An 18,025-nucleotide genomic window follows, 5' to 3' on the forward strand; every position below is an offset into this window, starting at 1 on the left:
AATCGAACAAATATCTTTTGTGCTGTTTTATTTATGAGTACTGTAGCATTTAAAACATTTCTACTGTAAATGCATTTTTATTCGCAAGAGTTGTAAGTTAGCAATATTCGCGAAAAACTTTTTGTCGCGAAGTCATCTTGCGAACACATTTGTTCCGTACCGCCCCCCTCCCCAGCACACCATACATATACAATGACAACAACAACCAAGTATACTAGTACTAAGACTCGAAGAATAACATTGTTTTTGTAATGAGATAGAAATTTATTCTAACAAACATATGATTCCTCTGCAGTTCATGAAGTCAATATTTTGTAACTAGAACTTGTATTCAATTTCTGTACTTGTACATGCATCTTACCTTGTGGAATAGCTTTGCAGACTTTTTGGAGCAGCAGCATTTATGTCTGGGGGGTAGTGCTGATACACATTATGTGTTTTTTTTTTCATTTTTTTTTTTTTACGTAGACAAAGGCTAACCCCCTGAAAAGAAACCACCGCTCTAGTTGCCACTAGAAACATGCATTGCCCCACTTGAAGTCTGTGAGGCTACTTGGAAGACATCTCCGGGTACTCGCTGTCTCTTAGCATTGGGACAGTCAGGGAGTAGCGCCCCTGCCCATTGAGGAGCTCAACTTGGGTTTGGGAGCAAATACAGCATATTTCCCTCCATCTCCCTCCTATGTGCTCTTCCATATCAAATGCAAGGCTAGTTTTGAAGGTTTCCAGTAGTAAGCTGGACAACATTTCTGGGTACTCGCTGTCCCCCAGTACTGGGACTGGTACCCTGCCCACTGAGGAGCTCAAACAAGAATTTGCAAGCAAATATAGCATATTTCACTCCATCTCCCTCCTATGTGCTCTTCCATATCAAATACGAGGCTACTTTGGGAGATGTCCAGTTGAAAACTTGATAACATCTCCGGGTACTCGCTGCCCTTCAGTACTGGGACAGTCAGGGAGTAGCGCCCCTGCCCACTGAGGAGCTCAAACTGGGTTTGCGAGCAAATGCAGCATATTTCACTCCATCTCCCTCCCATGTGCTCTTCCATATCAACTGCGAGGCTATTTGGAAGGTGTCCAGTAGTAAACTGGGTAACATCTCAGGGTACTCGCTGCCCTTCAGCACTGGGACAGTCAGGGAGTAGCGCCCCTGCCCACTGAGGAGCTCAAATAACATTTGCGAGCAAATACAGCATATTTCACTCCATTTTCCTCCTATGCGCTCTTCCATATCAAATGCAAGGCTAAATTTGGAAGATGTTCAGAAGTAAACTGCATAATATTTCCGGGTACTCGCTGCCCCCCAGTACTGGGACAGTCAGGGAGTAGCGCCCCTGCCCATCGAGGAGCTCAATCTGGATTTGCGAGCAAATACAACATATTTCACTCCATCTCCCTCCCTTGTGCTCTGCCATATCAAAAGCAAGGCTAAATTTGGAAGATGTTCAGTAGTAAGCTGGATAACATTTCCGGGTACTCGCTGCCCTTCAGTACTGGGAAAGTCAGGGAGAGCGCCCCTGCCCACTGAGGAGCTCAAACAAGAATTGCAAGCAAATACAGCATATTTAATTCCATCTCCTGGAAAATCGTTCTCTTCTATAACAAACTTTTGTAGAAATGGACTACTTCAAAGTTACTTCTACCAACAAATGGGCTACACTTCACTTCAAAATGGAATTTATTGAATCCATAGCCTGGTTACCAAACCTATTATAGCTCCCGATTCCCACAGCCTCTCCGCAAGAGGATGTAGGACTCGGGAGCTATAATAGGTTTGGTAACCAGGCTATTGAATCCACCCCTCTGCAAAAATTGGCACGTCCATATACATCCCCATGCAAACTGGACGCTTCCATATTTTGGGAACTTTTGATAGCAATTTTTGAAAGCAAAGAAAAACACAACAGATGACATTTTTTATTGTAACTTCATATATTTGTATGAAAGTTAGCGAAAATTACAAAATTTGTTAGTCACCCTGAAAATCCACTAGAAGAATACTACAACTTCAAAACCTGTAAGTGAACTCGAAAAATCATGTACAGTGCTTATACTAACCATAATTCAAGTTACATAGAAAAGAGACTTGTCTCCCTTTGAGACATAGCTATCTAATAGAACTGTTAGATATCTTTCCATATATTCCTTAGCGTTATTTCCATAAACGTATACAAGAAGGCACTGTGAATACCTGAATATTTCGTCTCCATGTTGAGTAATATAAGTAACCTGCATATGAAGTGCCACCTAATTACAAGTTGCCATGTACCACTGTATGCACTTAAGTAGGCGCTAGGGGGCGCATTTTCCTTTATATAACTTCTGAATGGACGAATAACATTGCGTCAATATTTTGAGCAGTCTAACTCTACGCAGATACCTTGCGTAATCAAAAATAAAGGGTTGGATAATAAAGAGTATATTAGTAAGGCAGAAGCCTAAAATATTTGACCAAATAAACATAATAATTCAAGGGAAAATTGCTGTTAGTATTTTATATGCTCTAAGGCGTCTGTTTGTTGAGATGAAAGATAAAGCAATGCTCTATCAAAATGAAATCCGCTGGCATATTACATTACTTGTCAAAAACTCTGGTCACCACCAAAGATTAAACTTATGCATATATCTTAGTTGGAAAACATCATAGTTCTTCATTCTTGTACACATGTTTTTAAGATTTATCCATGGTCTCGACGCACATGTGGGTTTGAGTCTAGAAGTATGTAATTCCGAAATTACTTTATAACATAATTGTTTTATAACATGAAAGTAACTTGTTTTTAACTCCGAATTGCAATGCATTCTACCTCTATTAAACAACCATAGGAAAGTTAGTTGCACTTCTGAACGGCTACGTAGCGTTACACAAAAATCTCCAATGGGTTGCTGGGAAATAAAGTAAAGCCTACTAATGGCAGATGAGTTAGCCAGGCATAGGAGTGTAATTTGCAAACTATGGTATCTTATTCAGCTCATTTTCCAGCAACCCATAGGTGTGAAGTAGATACTAAATAAGTCAGTGATCAAACCTTTTATAGGACATGCTAGATTTTTATGGTTGATCTGTAATTTTCAATATAAGATTTGGACTTGGCCAAATTTTCAACCATCCTTGACAAAGGCTGCATTTGAACAGCCGAAGATTTGGGTACGTCTGATTTCTGTGTTGGGAAATAATGCATTAGTCCTCTGAAGCAAGGATGAACTGTACTTTACTTGGACGTTTTTGACCGTCCAATTCTAGTCTTTGCCACTACGTCAGTGATTGTGTTTGATCCATTGCTATCAGCTGTATAACGCGATGACACTGTGGATTGCTTACAGAGTCCTTAACAAGGATTAGAGTCTCAACATTGTTCAGAAAGAGTTATCCTTTCTTCAGACTTCTAAAAACAAGGCTGAACCGCTACTCCAACACATAAATTGGACCAAATTTTATAATCATTGATAAAGACTGGATTTGAACAGTAGAAGATTTGACTAAGTCCAATTTTTTTTAGTTCAACCTTGCTTCAGAAAGACGAGTTTTCCTGTCTTTACACTGTAGTCTTCTGAAACAAGGCTTAACTGTTATTCCAACACAAAACCCCAAATTCATCCTTCACAAACATGTTTAGAGCTGTCGAAGACTTGGGTATGTCCGATTTTTGTGTTGGGTAGTAAAATTCAACCTTGTTTCAGACAGACAAGTTCTCCTCCCTTCACACTTTAGTGTCCTGCTCGTTGTTGGTGTCAGACTCGGTCCTGGCGCGGCTGTCAGGCTTCTTGTGCCCGACGCCCTCCAGACTACCGTTCATGTCGGCAGTCTCCTCTTCTGGGATCTATGGGGGGAGAGATTTACGTGTAAGTAACGTCATGAGTTTGACATGTTTCTTATAGAGTTCAAGCTTTGTGAATTGGCGCCATGGCACAAATATTGAACTCTATATAACTATGATGTCTACCAACACAGATGAGATTTCATTCGAGTGTTTCTTATTTGTTGCTTTTATAAATTGTTTTTGCCCTACGTCTTGTCTCAACTCAAACGTCTTTATGGTACAAAATGGTTGAGTACGGTGCACGTGGACAATTATTTTTTTTTATAAAGACAAGAAGGATTAAGTTGCATTTTAACATTATTTACTTTATGTGTGAAAAGAGAAGTTAGTAGACATTTTCCATTATGAAACTTGATCGTACATTACTGTCCCCAAACATCCACTAATAATCTAAGATCCCTTGTTTCCAATTGGCTTAGGTCTGTCTTCTTCTTTCCCATACAGGTACATGTAGTTTGTACTCACCTCCCAGTAATCCTCGTCCTCGTACAGAGAGTCCTTCTCAGGGTGGTCCCATATCGGCAGGCGCAGCAGAAGGCCTACAGAAGGTAAAAAAACTTTATTAATACAAGATAACTTGATTATTTTAGTTGCTTTGTTATTAGTACGTAGTCCAGTCCACTTAGCTTGCAGACTGAGGACGTGTGACAAGCCCGAAGTGGGTATACCTGTATGGGTGGACCCATGTCCTTTTAGGCCGTGGGGAAACTATTTACCATGACCTATAGCTAGACTGCCAAATTAACTTTAAGATTATTCTCGAGTTAGATCTTTCTGAGGTCTGTTAGAAGCTACCAAAGGATAAATTTCAGACCTGTGAGCGCGCCAGTGACCTGCCGAGCGCCCGCTACCGGCCTCTACAGCACACAGACAGACGCTCGTACACACACACATACACACACACACACACACATACAGAAACACGCAGCCTTACCTGTGAGAGCGCCAGTGACCAGCGCGATGAGCAGAGTAACAATGAGAGCGGCCATCTGGAACCCTGCCTGCAGTCCTGCCGAACGCCCGCTGCCGGCCTCTATAGCACACAGACACTCGTACACACACACATGCACACACACACAAACACACATACATACATACATACAGAAACACGCAGCCTTACCTGTGAGAGCACCAGTGACCAGCGCGATGAGCAGAGTAACGATGAGGGCGGCCATCTGGAAGCCGGCCTGCAGTCCTGCCGAGCGGCCACTGCCGGCCTCGATGGCGGGAAAGGCGGCCTGAATCGTCGCCAGCTCCGAGCTGTTGGCGATGGGGGCTCGGGCCGGGAAGATCTGGTACACGCTGGAAATGAAATGAAAGGAAAAGAAATGAAGGATTATATATCGACTTTCATGTCTTGACTTCCAGTCGCTCTAGTGTATTCAAATACCAACGGACACACAAGCATAGCGAGCCACCGAAAACAAAACATCCGCAGATGATGAAGTAACTAAAGTTTCGAGGTGTCATTAGAACAGAATGCGTGTTTTATTTAGGGTCACCAGCGGTCATTTATCGATGACGCTGATTGGTGGCGGTGTTAATAGGATTTAAACACCACGGTGTTTATGGGATTTAATCACCACCTGTAAAGTTATGGAGTCGTAACTCTGATTTCTTAACCAATATGAAATGGGGACTTCTGATTGTTGAACGTCATCTGACTATATGATGATACATTTTAGAACCTAGAAAGGTAACATTTGCAAAGCAAATGCATAATGTCTGCTCTGCTAATTCTTACTCAAACACATTCATATATATGTTGACAGGAGTCTAAATCCCTCCTGCTATAAAATTGCAACATGATGTAACCCAACACCATGGTGGCAGACGTCTGGTTCAGGTCATATTGACCTTATTGGTTTGGAGAAGAAGAAGAAGAAATAGAGGAAAAACAATATGTCCCCCACCTGTTGCCATACTGAGCAGGTGACGCCACAGCAGCGACAATGGCGCCGATGATCCCAGCCAGAACTCCCGGCATGCCATGCAGGTTGTTGACCCCGCAGGTGTCATGGATCTTCAACCTGTCCGCCATGAACGGCTGGAAGATGGGAGAAAAATGCATTAAAACAGGGGAGTTATATTAATGCCACCACCAACACAGGGGACAATACAATGCTCATTTTCACCTGAGCGAAGAGAGGGAATGTCGTGTGAAGTGCCTTTCCCAAAGGCACAAGATCGGTGGCATGTCAGGACTCGAACCCGGGACCTCTTGGTTCCGTGTCGAGCACTCTGCCACTACGCCACACGACCCCACGAAATGGTAGAAAATGTTACGATCGACCCTCCTGACAACCATTGGAGTTGGGAAAGATTGGTGGTTCGATGTCCTAGGCATCTTTTTAAGCGAATTTTGCTCAGGGGAATGCCAGAAGGCCGTTGGCGTAAGGACTGGTCGTGAGGACTAAGTTACCCAAAAGAAGAAAACGAAATCTGCTTCAGCGAAGTTGGGTTGAAAGCTGCTACGTGGCCAATTAGTGAACACCACTACTCCGCTACCAGTTTCAGGTAAATATGTTCTTGTTCCTACATGCTTCACAACGTTTTTGAATCAGTTTTTAGTTAGTACACTAAGAAGGCGGGTTCAAAAACAGTTAAGTAGAGTTCTTTTGACCCCATTTTTGTCAAATTCTACTATTCTAAGGAAAGCCTGGTGGAGGCTACTTCGAATTCTGAATGGGCTTGTCCTTACCGTGATGTAGGAGTATCCAACCACAGACAGTACGGCGGCCAGGCTGCCGATCAGAAGCGCCCCCCAGGGGTGGACCATCATGTCTGCACTTGTACCCACCGCCACACCTCCGGCAAGGGTAGCGTTCTGGACATGCACCTGTGGATCGAAAACAGGTAACATTTGACTTTGTTTGGATCCACAATTGACTTCAATTATCATAGACTGCATTTACCATCATTGGTAACTAAATTTGTATGAAATGTAGCTCAAAGTTATGGAGAATTATCGAAAATTTTTCATTGTTTGTGGAGTCAATCTGTGACTTGAAGGATGAAGCAAAAGTATTAACGTAAGTTGTTATTAAGTACTACCGCCTTCAAGTCATCCTAATTTGAGATTTAATGCATCAAAATTTGCTTAATCCTGTCCTTCATTAGTAGAGACAATGCATGAATTTGGAGAGACCATTTTGACCTCCAATGCGACCTTCCTGTCAGTCTGTGGTTACATCACTGACTCTACTATTGCTCAAAATTCCGGAAACACAAGCAAACAAACAAACAGACAAACACACCGAAAACAAAACCGCCGTACACGAATTTCAAAGTAAAACATTTTTCAGTTTTACATCCGGGTCCTTACCATGTTGACCTTGCCGTCCTTCTCCACAGCAGACGAGATGGCGAAGGTGACCACTGCGCATGCGGCGAGGGAGAAGTAGGTGTTGATGACGGCCCGGTGCTGGTCGTCTCCGGGAGCCAGGGCGGCGTTAAAGCTGGGCCAGAACAGCCACAGGAACACGGTACCTGGGGGAATTCAGAAGAAAAATGGTCTCGTAAGTCAGAATCATCATCATTATCTATCACATTGTCTGGTTGATCGTTGGGGCACCACAGATTTCACTGTCAACCACCTTTCTCCAACCTACTCTGTTATCTGCAATCTGCAGGGTCTCAGACTGAGCCCTGTCCATCTCTGATTCTACATCGCACTGGGCCAGGTCGGCCACATGATCTGGGGAGAAGTAGGTGTTGATGACGGCTCGGTGCTGGTCGTCTCCGGGAGCTAAGGCGGCGTTAAAACTGGGCCAGAACAGCCACAGGAACACCGTACCTGGGAGAATGTATAATATATATTACTTTCAATTGACTTAGACTTCATACTTCCTCGATAAGTAAGGCCATGTTGATTTGATTATATGGATGACATCCTCCGGGAGCCCCAAAACTGATGCGCGCGTGCGAATAAAAAAAAGTTGTTTTCATTATGAAATCTACGTGGTCATGAGGGTTGAACAAATGGGACAGAATATGGTTTGGCGAATAATCTAATCTTCAAGTTCATTTCCTTACAATTTCGTCTTTTTCCGTTTGATTTTGGCATTCTACGACATTGGTATAGTTTTTACTTATTTTTTTGTAACTTACGGTATATTTTGCTCATTTTGCAACTGTTTTGTACGATTTACAGTATGGTTGAAAACTTCTTTTTTTTTGGAAACGGCCGAAAATTCATGCGCGCGCGGATGTCATCCATATAATCAAATTAACATGGCCTAACTGGTTGGGCCAAGGCTGCGTTCACATGTGCCAGAGAAGACAGAGGAAAGCATTAGAGATGGTGGTTGTAGCCTGGGTACTAGACAGTTTCCAGGGCCAGTATACAGGCTAGCTTCTCGGCTCCAGAGCCAGCATGTGGAAATTTTACCACAGACATCCCTACAAGACCCTATGTCTTGGCCCTTTGAACAGTCTGACATCCAGACTATTAAAGTTTTGGAATAAGAATCCAGTGGTTCTGGTTTAAATCCATCGTGTTGTGCCACTAGGAAAGGCAACTTCACACATATTCTCTCACTCGACTCAGGTGAAAATGAGTGATTTGGGACATCCTCTCGCAACAACGTTTTCACTTTACTACTTTGAAATCTTCCCCAGTTGACACCCCAACAGCTTGAACCCATCACCGTGGATCGTGTTTTCCGTCCAACATCGATCCTGACGTCATCTGTCACAGAAAAGTACACCAGGTCTCCTAGACTAGTGTAACCGGTTACGCCCCCTTTGACCACTTAGCGACCAGAGTTTTCATACACAAAGAACGATTTTGTGATGTTTTCTGTGCTTGAATTTTTTTTAATCATACTTTTACATGGTACATTGTATTTCAACTCTAGAGAGGGTCACACAAACACGATTTTGGTCTTGTGGAAAAGGACCCCAAAGTTTAAACGTGGGAGGACGACATGTTGCGACTGACATGTCCTGAAGACTAGGACAGCTCGGCGCGACATGTTGTTATAGAACACTCCTACTACGCACGCCAGGCATGCAGTGTTAACTCATACTGCGGTCTGTTTTGTTGTGAATAGCGTCTGTACTAGCTGACATCTAGCCTCTACCAGGCTTCGGGAAGGGGCTGGAAAGAGTAGAAATTGGCCGGGAGCGGCAAACTGTTCACTTAGCCCAGACCAACTCCCCTGGCATATCATCTGTGTATTTGGCCAATTTCTACTCTTTCAAGTGACCTGGTAGAGGCTAGCTGACATCACATAGTCGGGGAAAAAAGACCGCTCCACGTTCTCTCTATCCGCTGTGGCTTTGAAGAAGATGAAGATAAAAACAACATGGTTTCCTTCCAAAAAGAAGGTAAGCATAAGAAAAGTTACCTATCATGGCGAAGATGTCGGAGTGGTAGACGGATCCCTCCTTGCTGTGTCCATGCATGTCCTCCCGGTACAGGACCCGGGCCAGCGCCAGTCCGAAGTACGCTCCGAACGTGTGCACGAACATGGAGCCACCAACATCCACGGCCTGTGGGTGGACAAATGTTTGTTAGACCTTCCAACATGTAGCCTGAGTGGCAAAGTGGACTCCTTTAGTAGACCAATCTATTTCTACTCTTTCCAGCCGCCATTGAAGCCTGTTATAGAGGATGCACCAGCAGTTTCTAGGACTTATCTTCATATTTATGACTTTTTGTGGTATGTAGTTACTGGTAGGTAATTTTCCCCACCTCTCTGTATGGGCTCACAAGCAAATTTAACACACACACACACACACACACACACACACACACACATGTGCACACACACACACACACACACACACAGAGAAACATACATGATTGTATACATAACAGGAAAGTAATAAAACTCGAGTCTGGCCAAAGATTACACCCATAGTAGAAATCTAGGAGGTTTCAGGAAGATGCTCTTAGATTATAGGAAATGTTTCTATTTTACATATTCAACAATACAACTAATTTCTCTTCATCTTAAAGGCTATCAAGTATCAACAAAGTTTTTGAGAAGTTAACGGGGCTATTTTCTCCTAACCTTGAAGAAGGTGAGTCCGACCCACTCGTTGATGCTGAAGAAGATAATCTCGACGAAGGCCATGATGATGAGCTGGATGTGGCTGACTTTCCCCAGGACCGCGCCCATGGAGATCAGCACGGTGGCCGCCGCGAAGTCTGACGTTAACAGGCTACGGAAGACAACAAGAAAACATCATATACTAGTAGTCTTCATCACTATCTCTAGTATTCTCTATCATTTCCATTGTCCTTAGTACTAAAGGAAAAAATATCATATCACCATGTAATCATGTTTATTATACTAATCTTCGCAGAAGGAAAACGAATTGTTTATGCTATGTTTCCTCTTCTTCTCCATACATATTAGGTTAATGACCTGAACCAGACGTCTGTCGCCATGGTAACGGGTGCTGTAGCAGACACCTTGCGGTGTTGGGTTACATTATGTAGCAAGTTGCGGGGTAGGATTGGAGGGGATTCCTGAATGTGATTCAGTAGGGAAAAGCAGTAGTTATACCATGTGAAACATTATTCTTTTGCTTTGCAAATGTTACTTTTCTAGTTAACATGTTCTTGCCCACATACAGTTTATACAGTTTATTATTCAATCAACAAAATCATACAAAAGCAGGGAATGCTGCATGCATCCCTGAATTGCGTAACTGATTTTTACAATAAGTTAAAAAAGCAAGACAGGACAGGTACACAGAAAAACACACTATATACAAATATGTACAAACACCATTCACTCTGCTATATGCAAGCAAATAGCAGGCATAGGTTTTCAGATACATGTATCAGCCATTGTCACTGGCATTGAAGAGTCTTACTGCGCAGTCTTACTGGGCTAAATGTACTAATAGTTATACTATTACATCAAGTACTTACGTGGTGATGCTGACCACAATCTTGCCGTGGTGCAGATGCAGGAACCCGCTCATGAGCGTGGCCCACTGAAGCACGAAGGCGGCCACCAGGAAGTTGAACCCCACACTGCCGAAGCCGTACTTCTTCAGGAAAGTCATGAGGAAGCCGAAACCGATGAACATCATCACGTGGACATCCTGGAACACTGGGAGGAGAGAGTGGGGAATTATCGTCCAATATTTCACCACTTGGTTTTTCTTCAATATCATTACTTTCGCCAGAAGGCAGAAAGTTATGTTTTTGGTACCGTTTGTGAGTGTGTGGGGTGGGTGTATGGGTGTGTGTGGTGGGGGGGGGGGGATTATTATGTAGAAGTTTGCAGAATTAAAAGATATTGTTTTGTTGTCTTTCTGCTTCAAACAAGTAAGATCAATGACTTGGACCAAACGGCTGTCACCATGGTAACTGGTGCTGTAGCAGACACCCTTTTGTGGTGTTGGGTTACATTATGTAGTAGGACAAGGTTGAAAGTGTGTGTGTCTGTGTGCGTGTGTGTGTGTGTGTATGTATGTGTATTTGATTGTGTTTTAGCCAGAATAAACAGAACAGTAATTTGTTAGGCTTTGACCACCTGAAGGTAAATGTCATTTATTTTCTTTGCACTATTATAACAATTTTAGAAGAAAAGTGGTGAAGAAAACAATGTTTGATGAGTATTACATTTCCTTTGTTTACCACTTATCACAGTAAGCTAGACTAAGTGCCCCATCAAAATAGCTGTCTCATTTTGACACCCTGTGTTCCCCCGTAGACCCCTGAATGTCATCTGAAAGTGATGACATCTGTTTCGATGGCAGGTTGTCAACACATGAGGATTTGAGGGCAAGCTTCACCACCAAAAACAGCACGGTTCAAGAATGTTCAGCCAAGCGTGCCAAGACGGAGTTAGCCAAGGTGAGATCGCTTCCTCCTTTAAGACTACAGCTTGGCTCTAACACTTGCACCTTGGCGACCTCTGCGCTCCTCGTCTCTGGAACATGTCTCTGTCTCCCGCTGTTCTTCCTCGCGAGCGAAAAGTTGTCCCGGATTCCACAGTTCTTCCTGTTGCACGCGAAGTGGCAGTTTATTACTGGGGAACTGCCCTTTGTCGTAAGTCAGATTTTAGACATTCGCCAGGAAGGGTTTGCTTTCGTTTAATAACACTGAAAAGCTACCTCTGTATTAGTATAGCCGGTATAACCGCCCTTTGGTGTAACACACCAGCTTCGCAGGCACGAGGCGCGGCGGCAGCTGGCTATATCACACCGAACGACATGTTACACTCAGTCTTTGCACATTTCATTGCAGGAGTTGTGTAAAGCTACGACCCCATTCTGAAAGCCCGATGTCCATGACCCTTAAATTAAGTCTGCGAAAATTATGACAAAACCCCATACAATGAAAGTTCATCACGTATGCATCACAGATTAGTAATCTAGACTCTACCAGGCTTCGGAAGAAGTAGAAATTGCCCAGATAGATACCATGCCAGGCGAGTTTCTACACTTTCCAGTCACACTTCTGAAGCCTGGTAGAGCTAGGTTAGATTACTTCTAAGCTAAGATACAACGGCGATGAACTTTCATTGGCCAAAACCCCCATACAATGAAAGTTCATGACGTATGCATCACATAAGTAATCTAGACTCCACCAGGCTACAGAAGACGTAGAAATTGCCCAGATAGACAGATAACATGCCAGGGGAGTTTCTACACTTTCCAGCCGCTTCTGAAGCCTGGAAGAGGCTAGATTACCTCTGAGCTATTAAAGATACATCGGCGATGAACTTTCATTGGCTAAGAAGTAATCTAGACTCTACCAGGCTTCAGAAGAAGTAGAAACTGCCCAAATAAACAGATACCATGCCAGGGGAGTTTCTACACTTTCCAGTCGCTTCTGAAGCCTGGAAGAGGCTGGAATACTTCTAAACTAAGATACAACGGCGATGAACTTTCATTGGCTAAGAAGTAATCTAGACTCTACCAGGCTTCAGAAGAAGTAGAAATTGCCCAAATAGACAGATAACATGCCAGGGGAGTTTCTACACTTTCTAGCCGCTTCTGAAGCCTGGTAGAGGCTATCCAGCAGCTTCTGAAGCCTGGTAGAGGCTATAGATTACTTCTGAGCTAAGATACAACGGCGTCGATCAACTTTCATTGGCCAAGGACGCCCCAGGGGATAGGATTACACCTTGCTATCTTGTTATCGCCGGGAGAGCTGAGGCGTGTTTTGTTCGATGAGTTGTTTTTCACGCCTTTAGCCTAGTGAAGTATAACGAGCCCCGCCTGGTCCATTACGCGTACCGGCCGGGCTGTCAGCTGTCCCGGGTAATTACCATCACACGACAGAACGGTGTCAGCGGACTGGAAAGATAATAACAGGATGGGCAGACTGACACTCTCAAAGTTGGTGAACTTTCTGTGACCCTTACGAAGAGCGGAATAGCCTTGTAAACAGCGATTACGGTTCGATAGAAGTGTTCCGGGTTCCAAATGTTCCATCGAATGATTCGAACGCGATTCGAGCGCGCCGCTTTCGAAAATTCGAACACCGGATTCGAACGTTCTAATATTGGTGTTGTTGCAATTTTTATCCTTTGTGGACACCAAATTTCGTCACATTTTGCATTGACAGCCACCAGACGTAATTAATAATATTAGGCGACTGGACGAAGCAAGTGGAGTGGAAAGATAAAAAGATCTAATTTGAGTTGATTTATTATACTAGTAATTTATGTCCTGTCCTGGCTGTATGAAATGATACACATACATTCAGGACTGCCTAACTAGCTAGAGGCTATTTTTAAGGGCTAGCCCTGAAAACTGATAAAAAGATAAGAGCAAAGACTGACACTTGCAAACTTTGTGAACTTTTCGTGACACTTTCAGAAAAAGATGTGAACTTTTTGTGACCCTCGGCCTTGGGGAGGGGAGTAACCTGGTAAATACTAGTAAGCTGCCAGCGTAACCATGGTTACAGACTGGCAGTGGTACATTGCCCTACTTTGCCAATTATGTGCTGTGTTTTGAGACCACTTGCGTGTCCCGGCGGTTGCCTAAAAACAAGCTGGAAACAGTGTGGGTAGAATCTGATACCAGCACAGGTGGTTGTAGGTTGACCTTTGGCTTCCACATTTTTTCTCTCCTTTCTCGACTATTAAAGATGACAGGGCGATTGTCGGAAGAAATAAGTAGCCTCTATCAGGCCAAATAACTCATAGCAGTACGCAGGGAGCGGCAAAGTGTTCTATTAGCGCGGACTAACTCCTTTGGCACATCATCTGTCTTTTGCCAAGTATTTGGTCAATTTCTACTCTTTCCAGCCGCTTCCCGAAGCCTGGCAGAGGCCATGAAATCAGTACTGTTTGCAACTTGGCATCTTTCTATGCAATTCATAATCTAAGCAAATGTACAACTGCGTATTTTGATCTTCCTCAGTTAAGTATGAAGACTAGGTGTTGTAATGGTAGTAGAGAACCAAAGCCTCCTGAGAAGTACGCTTACGTTGCTTTGTTGTTTGTGTACGTGATCTAAGATGCTAATAACAGGTGTGCCACTCCTTATGACACATGAGATCTGGAGCTGATTCTTGGAACCAATTACATTGGCTAATGGACCTCTATACGCTTTCGCCTCGGGAGGATTTCCTTGCCTAGTGACAATTCTCTACAGGCTGGCTTTGGAGTGTTTCAACACCAGTATTTTGGCAACCAATTCTTTTAGCCTGTCTTTCTGATTATTGCCATTGGAGTTTAAATAGCCGGCCATAGAGAAGTCAATATATGGATGGCTAATTTGGCCTGCTACATTCCTTTTAGGCCGATTTCTACAATATATTCAGCCTGCAAAGGAGCCTGGTAGAGACTTGTCGTGCGCTGTGGGGGAGGCTTGGTGGGCAAGCGCCGTAGAGATCGGGGAGCCACGATGGTCTGTTTACAAGGCTACTTGGAGTTATTGGTCAGAGTTATTGGTGGCTTCCCGCATGGTATGTAATACTGGACACGGAGATTACCGAAGTTTCCGTGTAAAATCCACACGGATTACTGACTGCACACCTGGGCCAGAGTCGTAAACAACTTTTCAAGTGGTTTGGAGTCAGGTGGGGCTGGTTCGTTTCACGATAGCCAGGGTACCAGACTGTTTCCAGGGCCTACACAGGCCAGCTCCTCGGCTCAAGAGCCTTCAATGAGGTTTTTCAAGGTCTAAAAAGCAGTGGGGTGGTGGTAATATTTGCTTTGGGGAGCTGGGAATTTGGTCTGTATAGGCTCTGGAAACAGCCTGGCATCATGGCATCCAGTGTGGCAAAAATGGTTTCTTAGCTTTTCTGCTGAGATCGCCACAGCACGGGGACCAACATAAAACATGCCTGAATGCCAGCCTTCTTTCGTAGTGTTTTGAATACTAGTATCTACAAGATAATTTACAGATTCTGCATCTTCAATGTTTCCGCTAGAACAGCCTTATAAGGTCAGGTCTTACACACCTGCAGTTTTTGTAAAGATCAACATACTGTTGGCGGTCTACAAATACCTCTTTAATCCCAAACACTTAAAGATGACCTTAAAGTTCATCAAGGTAAGAAAGAGGTACATAGTTTGAGATTAACTTTGCATGAATGGGCTTTACCAATACAGATGTCCCTTTCATGGCATCATGTCGATTCATTGCTTCATTGTTTAATTAAGTCGAGCTGGATTAGTGCAGGCACACACACGAAGGCTTGTCCAAATAGCTTTTTTGTCAATTTGTAAAGAACAGCACAGTTCACTGAAAATATTACCAACGCATTGTATATATGTATTCATATATACGTACGTTATATACCGGTGACAAATGGACTAGCATTGGGTAGCTTGTATCACTTGGAAAATGGCCAAAATTTTGAGCAAAACAACGCGCTGTATTGTCATTCCGTTAGCCTCCACCAGGCCTACCTAAGGGGTTATGGAGAGTAGAAGTTGGCAGCCCGCTCAAATATGTTGAAAAGCGGAAATAAATTACAACCACACCAAGATCTTTTCCAATTTTGGTGCAAAATATTACTTGATGACAGTTCTCGCCTTGGTTTGTAGGTTTCCGATAAAATGAACAAGTGATTGAATTTTTGGTCAATTATTGTCTTAACGTGACTAAGTCACATTTAATGAAATCATCCTTGACTTAATCCACTTAGTTCATCCTTCTGATGATTCATTTGTGACGTAGTGAAGCTTACCTGACCTGGTAGAAATAATAGGAAGAGTTAAAACACAGTAGCTTTGTTATTGTGCAGTGCCCCGCCTCTGTGTTTTGCACCGTACGCAACTGAGCAAAATAACTACCATCATCCACTCCGTAATATTATCCTCTTAGCAAGGTATGACTGCTTCATGTGATCCCCTTACTCGTACCTCAAGAGTTTTGCTTTCATGAAAAGAAGAATAGCTAGTCTGTTGAGAAGTAATGGTAGTCTCGACCAGTCTAACTACAAACACTATCGCTCTCTTTTTAACTACAGTATAACTACACAGTATAACTACACACACACACACACACACACTCTCTCTCTCTCTCTCTCCCTCACCCTCTCCCTCTCTCTCTCTCTCTCTCTCAGTATAACTACACACTACCACTAACCAAATAGGGAGGGGAGTTTGTATAATGCTCCTGACAGTACGATGTTATTTATTGCTGTTCTGTAGAGTCTGTACACATAGGTGAGTACAGGTGACTCCAGGGGCGGTTTTTCCGCTTTTCTGACCTCACCTCACAGCGGGATGCGGGCTGGAGATGGGGCATGACGTCATGACTGGTAGGGGTGGAAACCTGCTGCGATGATGTTATTGGGGTTACTGCAGTTTACTGTGCGTGCGCGAGAGTTGGTTTGGTGTGGTTTGTGCTGGTTTAGGTCGGTTTTATCCAGATATCGTGTGACTTGATGTGTTACGCAGCGAAAGGGGGGTCATCCGGCTATACAGATACAGAAGGCTTGGTCTCTTTCGTCTTTAATCGGGCAGTCGTACAGTTTTGATGCCGCAGAAATGTTCAAGCAGGTTGTAACAGACCAATCGACGACAAGGATCTAAGAGTAAGACAATGTACTAGTATTCTCTATTTGAATTTGAGCAGGGCACACACACGACTACCCCCCCCCCCCCCGAATGTCCTCAGTTTGTGGTCGTAAGACAATCGTAAGACGTGCGTGACCATGACTTTATTGATAGAATATTGATATGTGTCTTAGATCAAACTAATGCACCCGTTTATACTTCGACATTCTGCGATTTCGTCGTGAAAAATATCGTACGTGCATCGTACGATGCTTGTGACCTTGAATTTAAGGGCGTGTCCCGTCTTCTCTCTGACTCAGCTGACACGACCCACTTGTTGGCTGCCTTCTTCCGACAGTCTCCAGTCTTACTAACGCCGTGTTTCTAATAACAACGATAAGGTGTAACACAAGTCTGTCCGAAGTCGCCAGTGGGGTGATGTACGGTATGGCAAGAATGTGTCAACTTTCCTTCGTACTGTTTCTAGAAAATCAATCTCAATTTCAAGGCCATAGCTAGAACATATAGCCTGAAATGCTTAATTTGTGAAGTGAGACAATCACACACCAAGACAGCTGGTAGCAACACCATCATTTTTAACGCTTTGTATCACATGTTTCGTCCTCAAACGGGACTGGTTTCATCTGTCGTTGTATGGGTCTGGCATCCAGGCTATGTGCTTTTTAGGAAACAATTTCCAATTTCGTGACCATCGCTAGTCTAAAATAATGCATTTGTGAAAAAGTGAGGGAATCCTATACCGACAAAGCTGCAGATTCAACAAAAGAAACTACTGTATGTCAAGGACATTTTTCTAGCGCGACAGATGAAAACAACCGAGAGTAATGAAGACCGGGGGACACCTTGTCGCTGCAAGATGTTTACCCTTCGTTTTGCTTGGCCACCGTTAGCCCGATAACCATCTCAGAAAAACGCGTCGAATTCCTTCCCCGGGTTTGTCGACAACCGACTTCCAAAGCGACGCGAACCAGCCGGAGTTGGGAACATGTCAGGGTCACTGTGAGGTCACGGAAGAGAGCGGGTGAAGAATTGGCCGGAGAGGTCCTGAGATTGTCCAGGGACATGAGGGATGGCCTCAAGGATGATAACAAACAAGAACATGTCTCCTTGTTGATTAAAGCGAAGACTAATTGCTCTCTGAGAGCTTGTACAGACACCTGTACAGGACATACTCTGTCGCGTTGGCTAGTTTGTAGGTGTTGTGTTTAGCAGAAACGGGATGCTTGCAGTGAGGAATGAGCAACG

The 18,025-nt window shown here is 43.7% G+C and overlaps 1 protein-coding gene across 1 annotated transcript in view; it reads right to left on the reverse strand.

Moving 5' to 3' along the window:
* Positions 1 to 3,558: 3,558 nt before the first annotated feature.
* LOC109485818 (ammonium transporter Rh type A-like) overlaps positions 3,559 to 18,025 on the reverse strand; it is a 32,497-nt gene continuing 18,030 nt past the window's right edge. The window contains exons 4-12 of the mRNA XM_019789502.1: positions 10,714 to 10,897; positions 9,845 to 9,995; positions 9,176 to 9,320; positions 7,150 to 7,313; positions 6,526 to 6,663; positions 5,738 to 5,871; positions 4,945 to 5,126; positions 4,290 to 4,363; positions 3,559 to 3,824 (exon numbers count right to left, since the gene is read on the reverse strand). Coding sequence (XP_019645061.1) covers positions 3,705 to 3,824; positions 4,290 to 4,363; positions 4,945 to 5,126; positions 5,738 to 5,871; positions 6,526 to 6,663; positions 7,150 to 7,313; positions 9,176 to 9,320; positions 9,845 to 9,995; positions 10,714 to 10,897 — 1,292 coding nt within the window. The 3' untranslated portion in view covers positions 3,559 to 3,704. The remainder of the gene's footprint in view (positions 3,825 to 4,289; positions 4,364 to 4,944; positions 5,127 to 5,737; positions 5,872 to 6,525; positions 6,664 to 7,149; positions 7,314 to 9,175; positions 9,321 to 9,844; positions 9,996 to 10,713; positions 10,898 to 18,025) is intronic.

The sequence above is a fragment of the Branchiostoma belcheri genome, unplaced genomic scaffold (genome assembly GCF_001625305.1).
Source record: "Branchiostoma belcheri isolate BF01 breed outbred unplaced genomic scaffold, Haploidv18h27 scaffold78, whole genome shotgun sequence".
In the NCBI taxonomy this organism is placed as follows: Eukaryota; Metazoa; Chordata; class Leptocardii; order Amphioxiformes; family Branchiostomatidae; genus Branchiostoma; species Branchiostoma belcheri.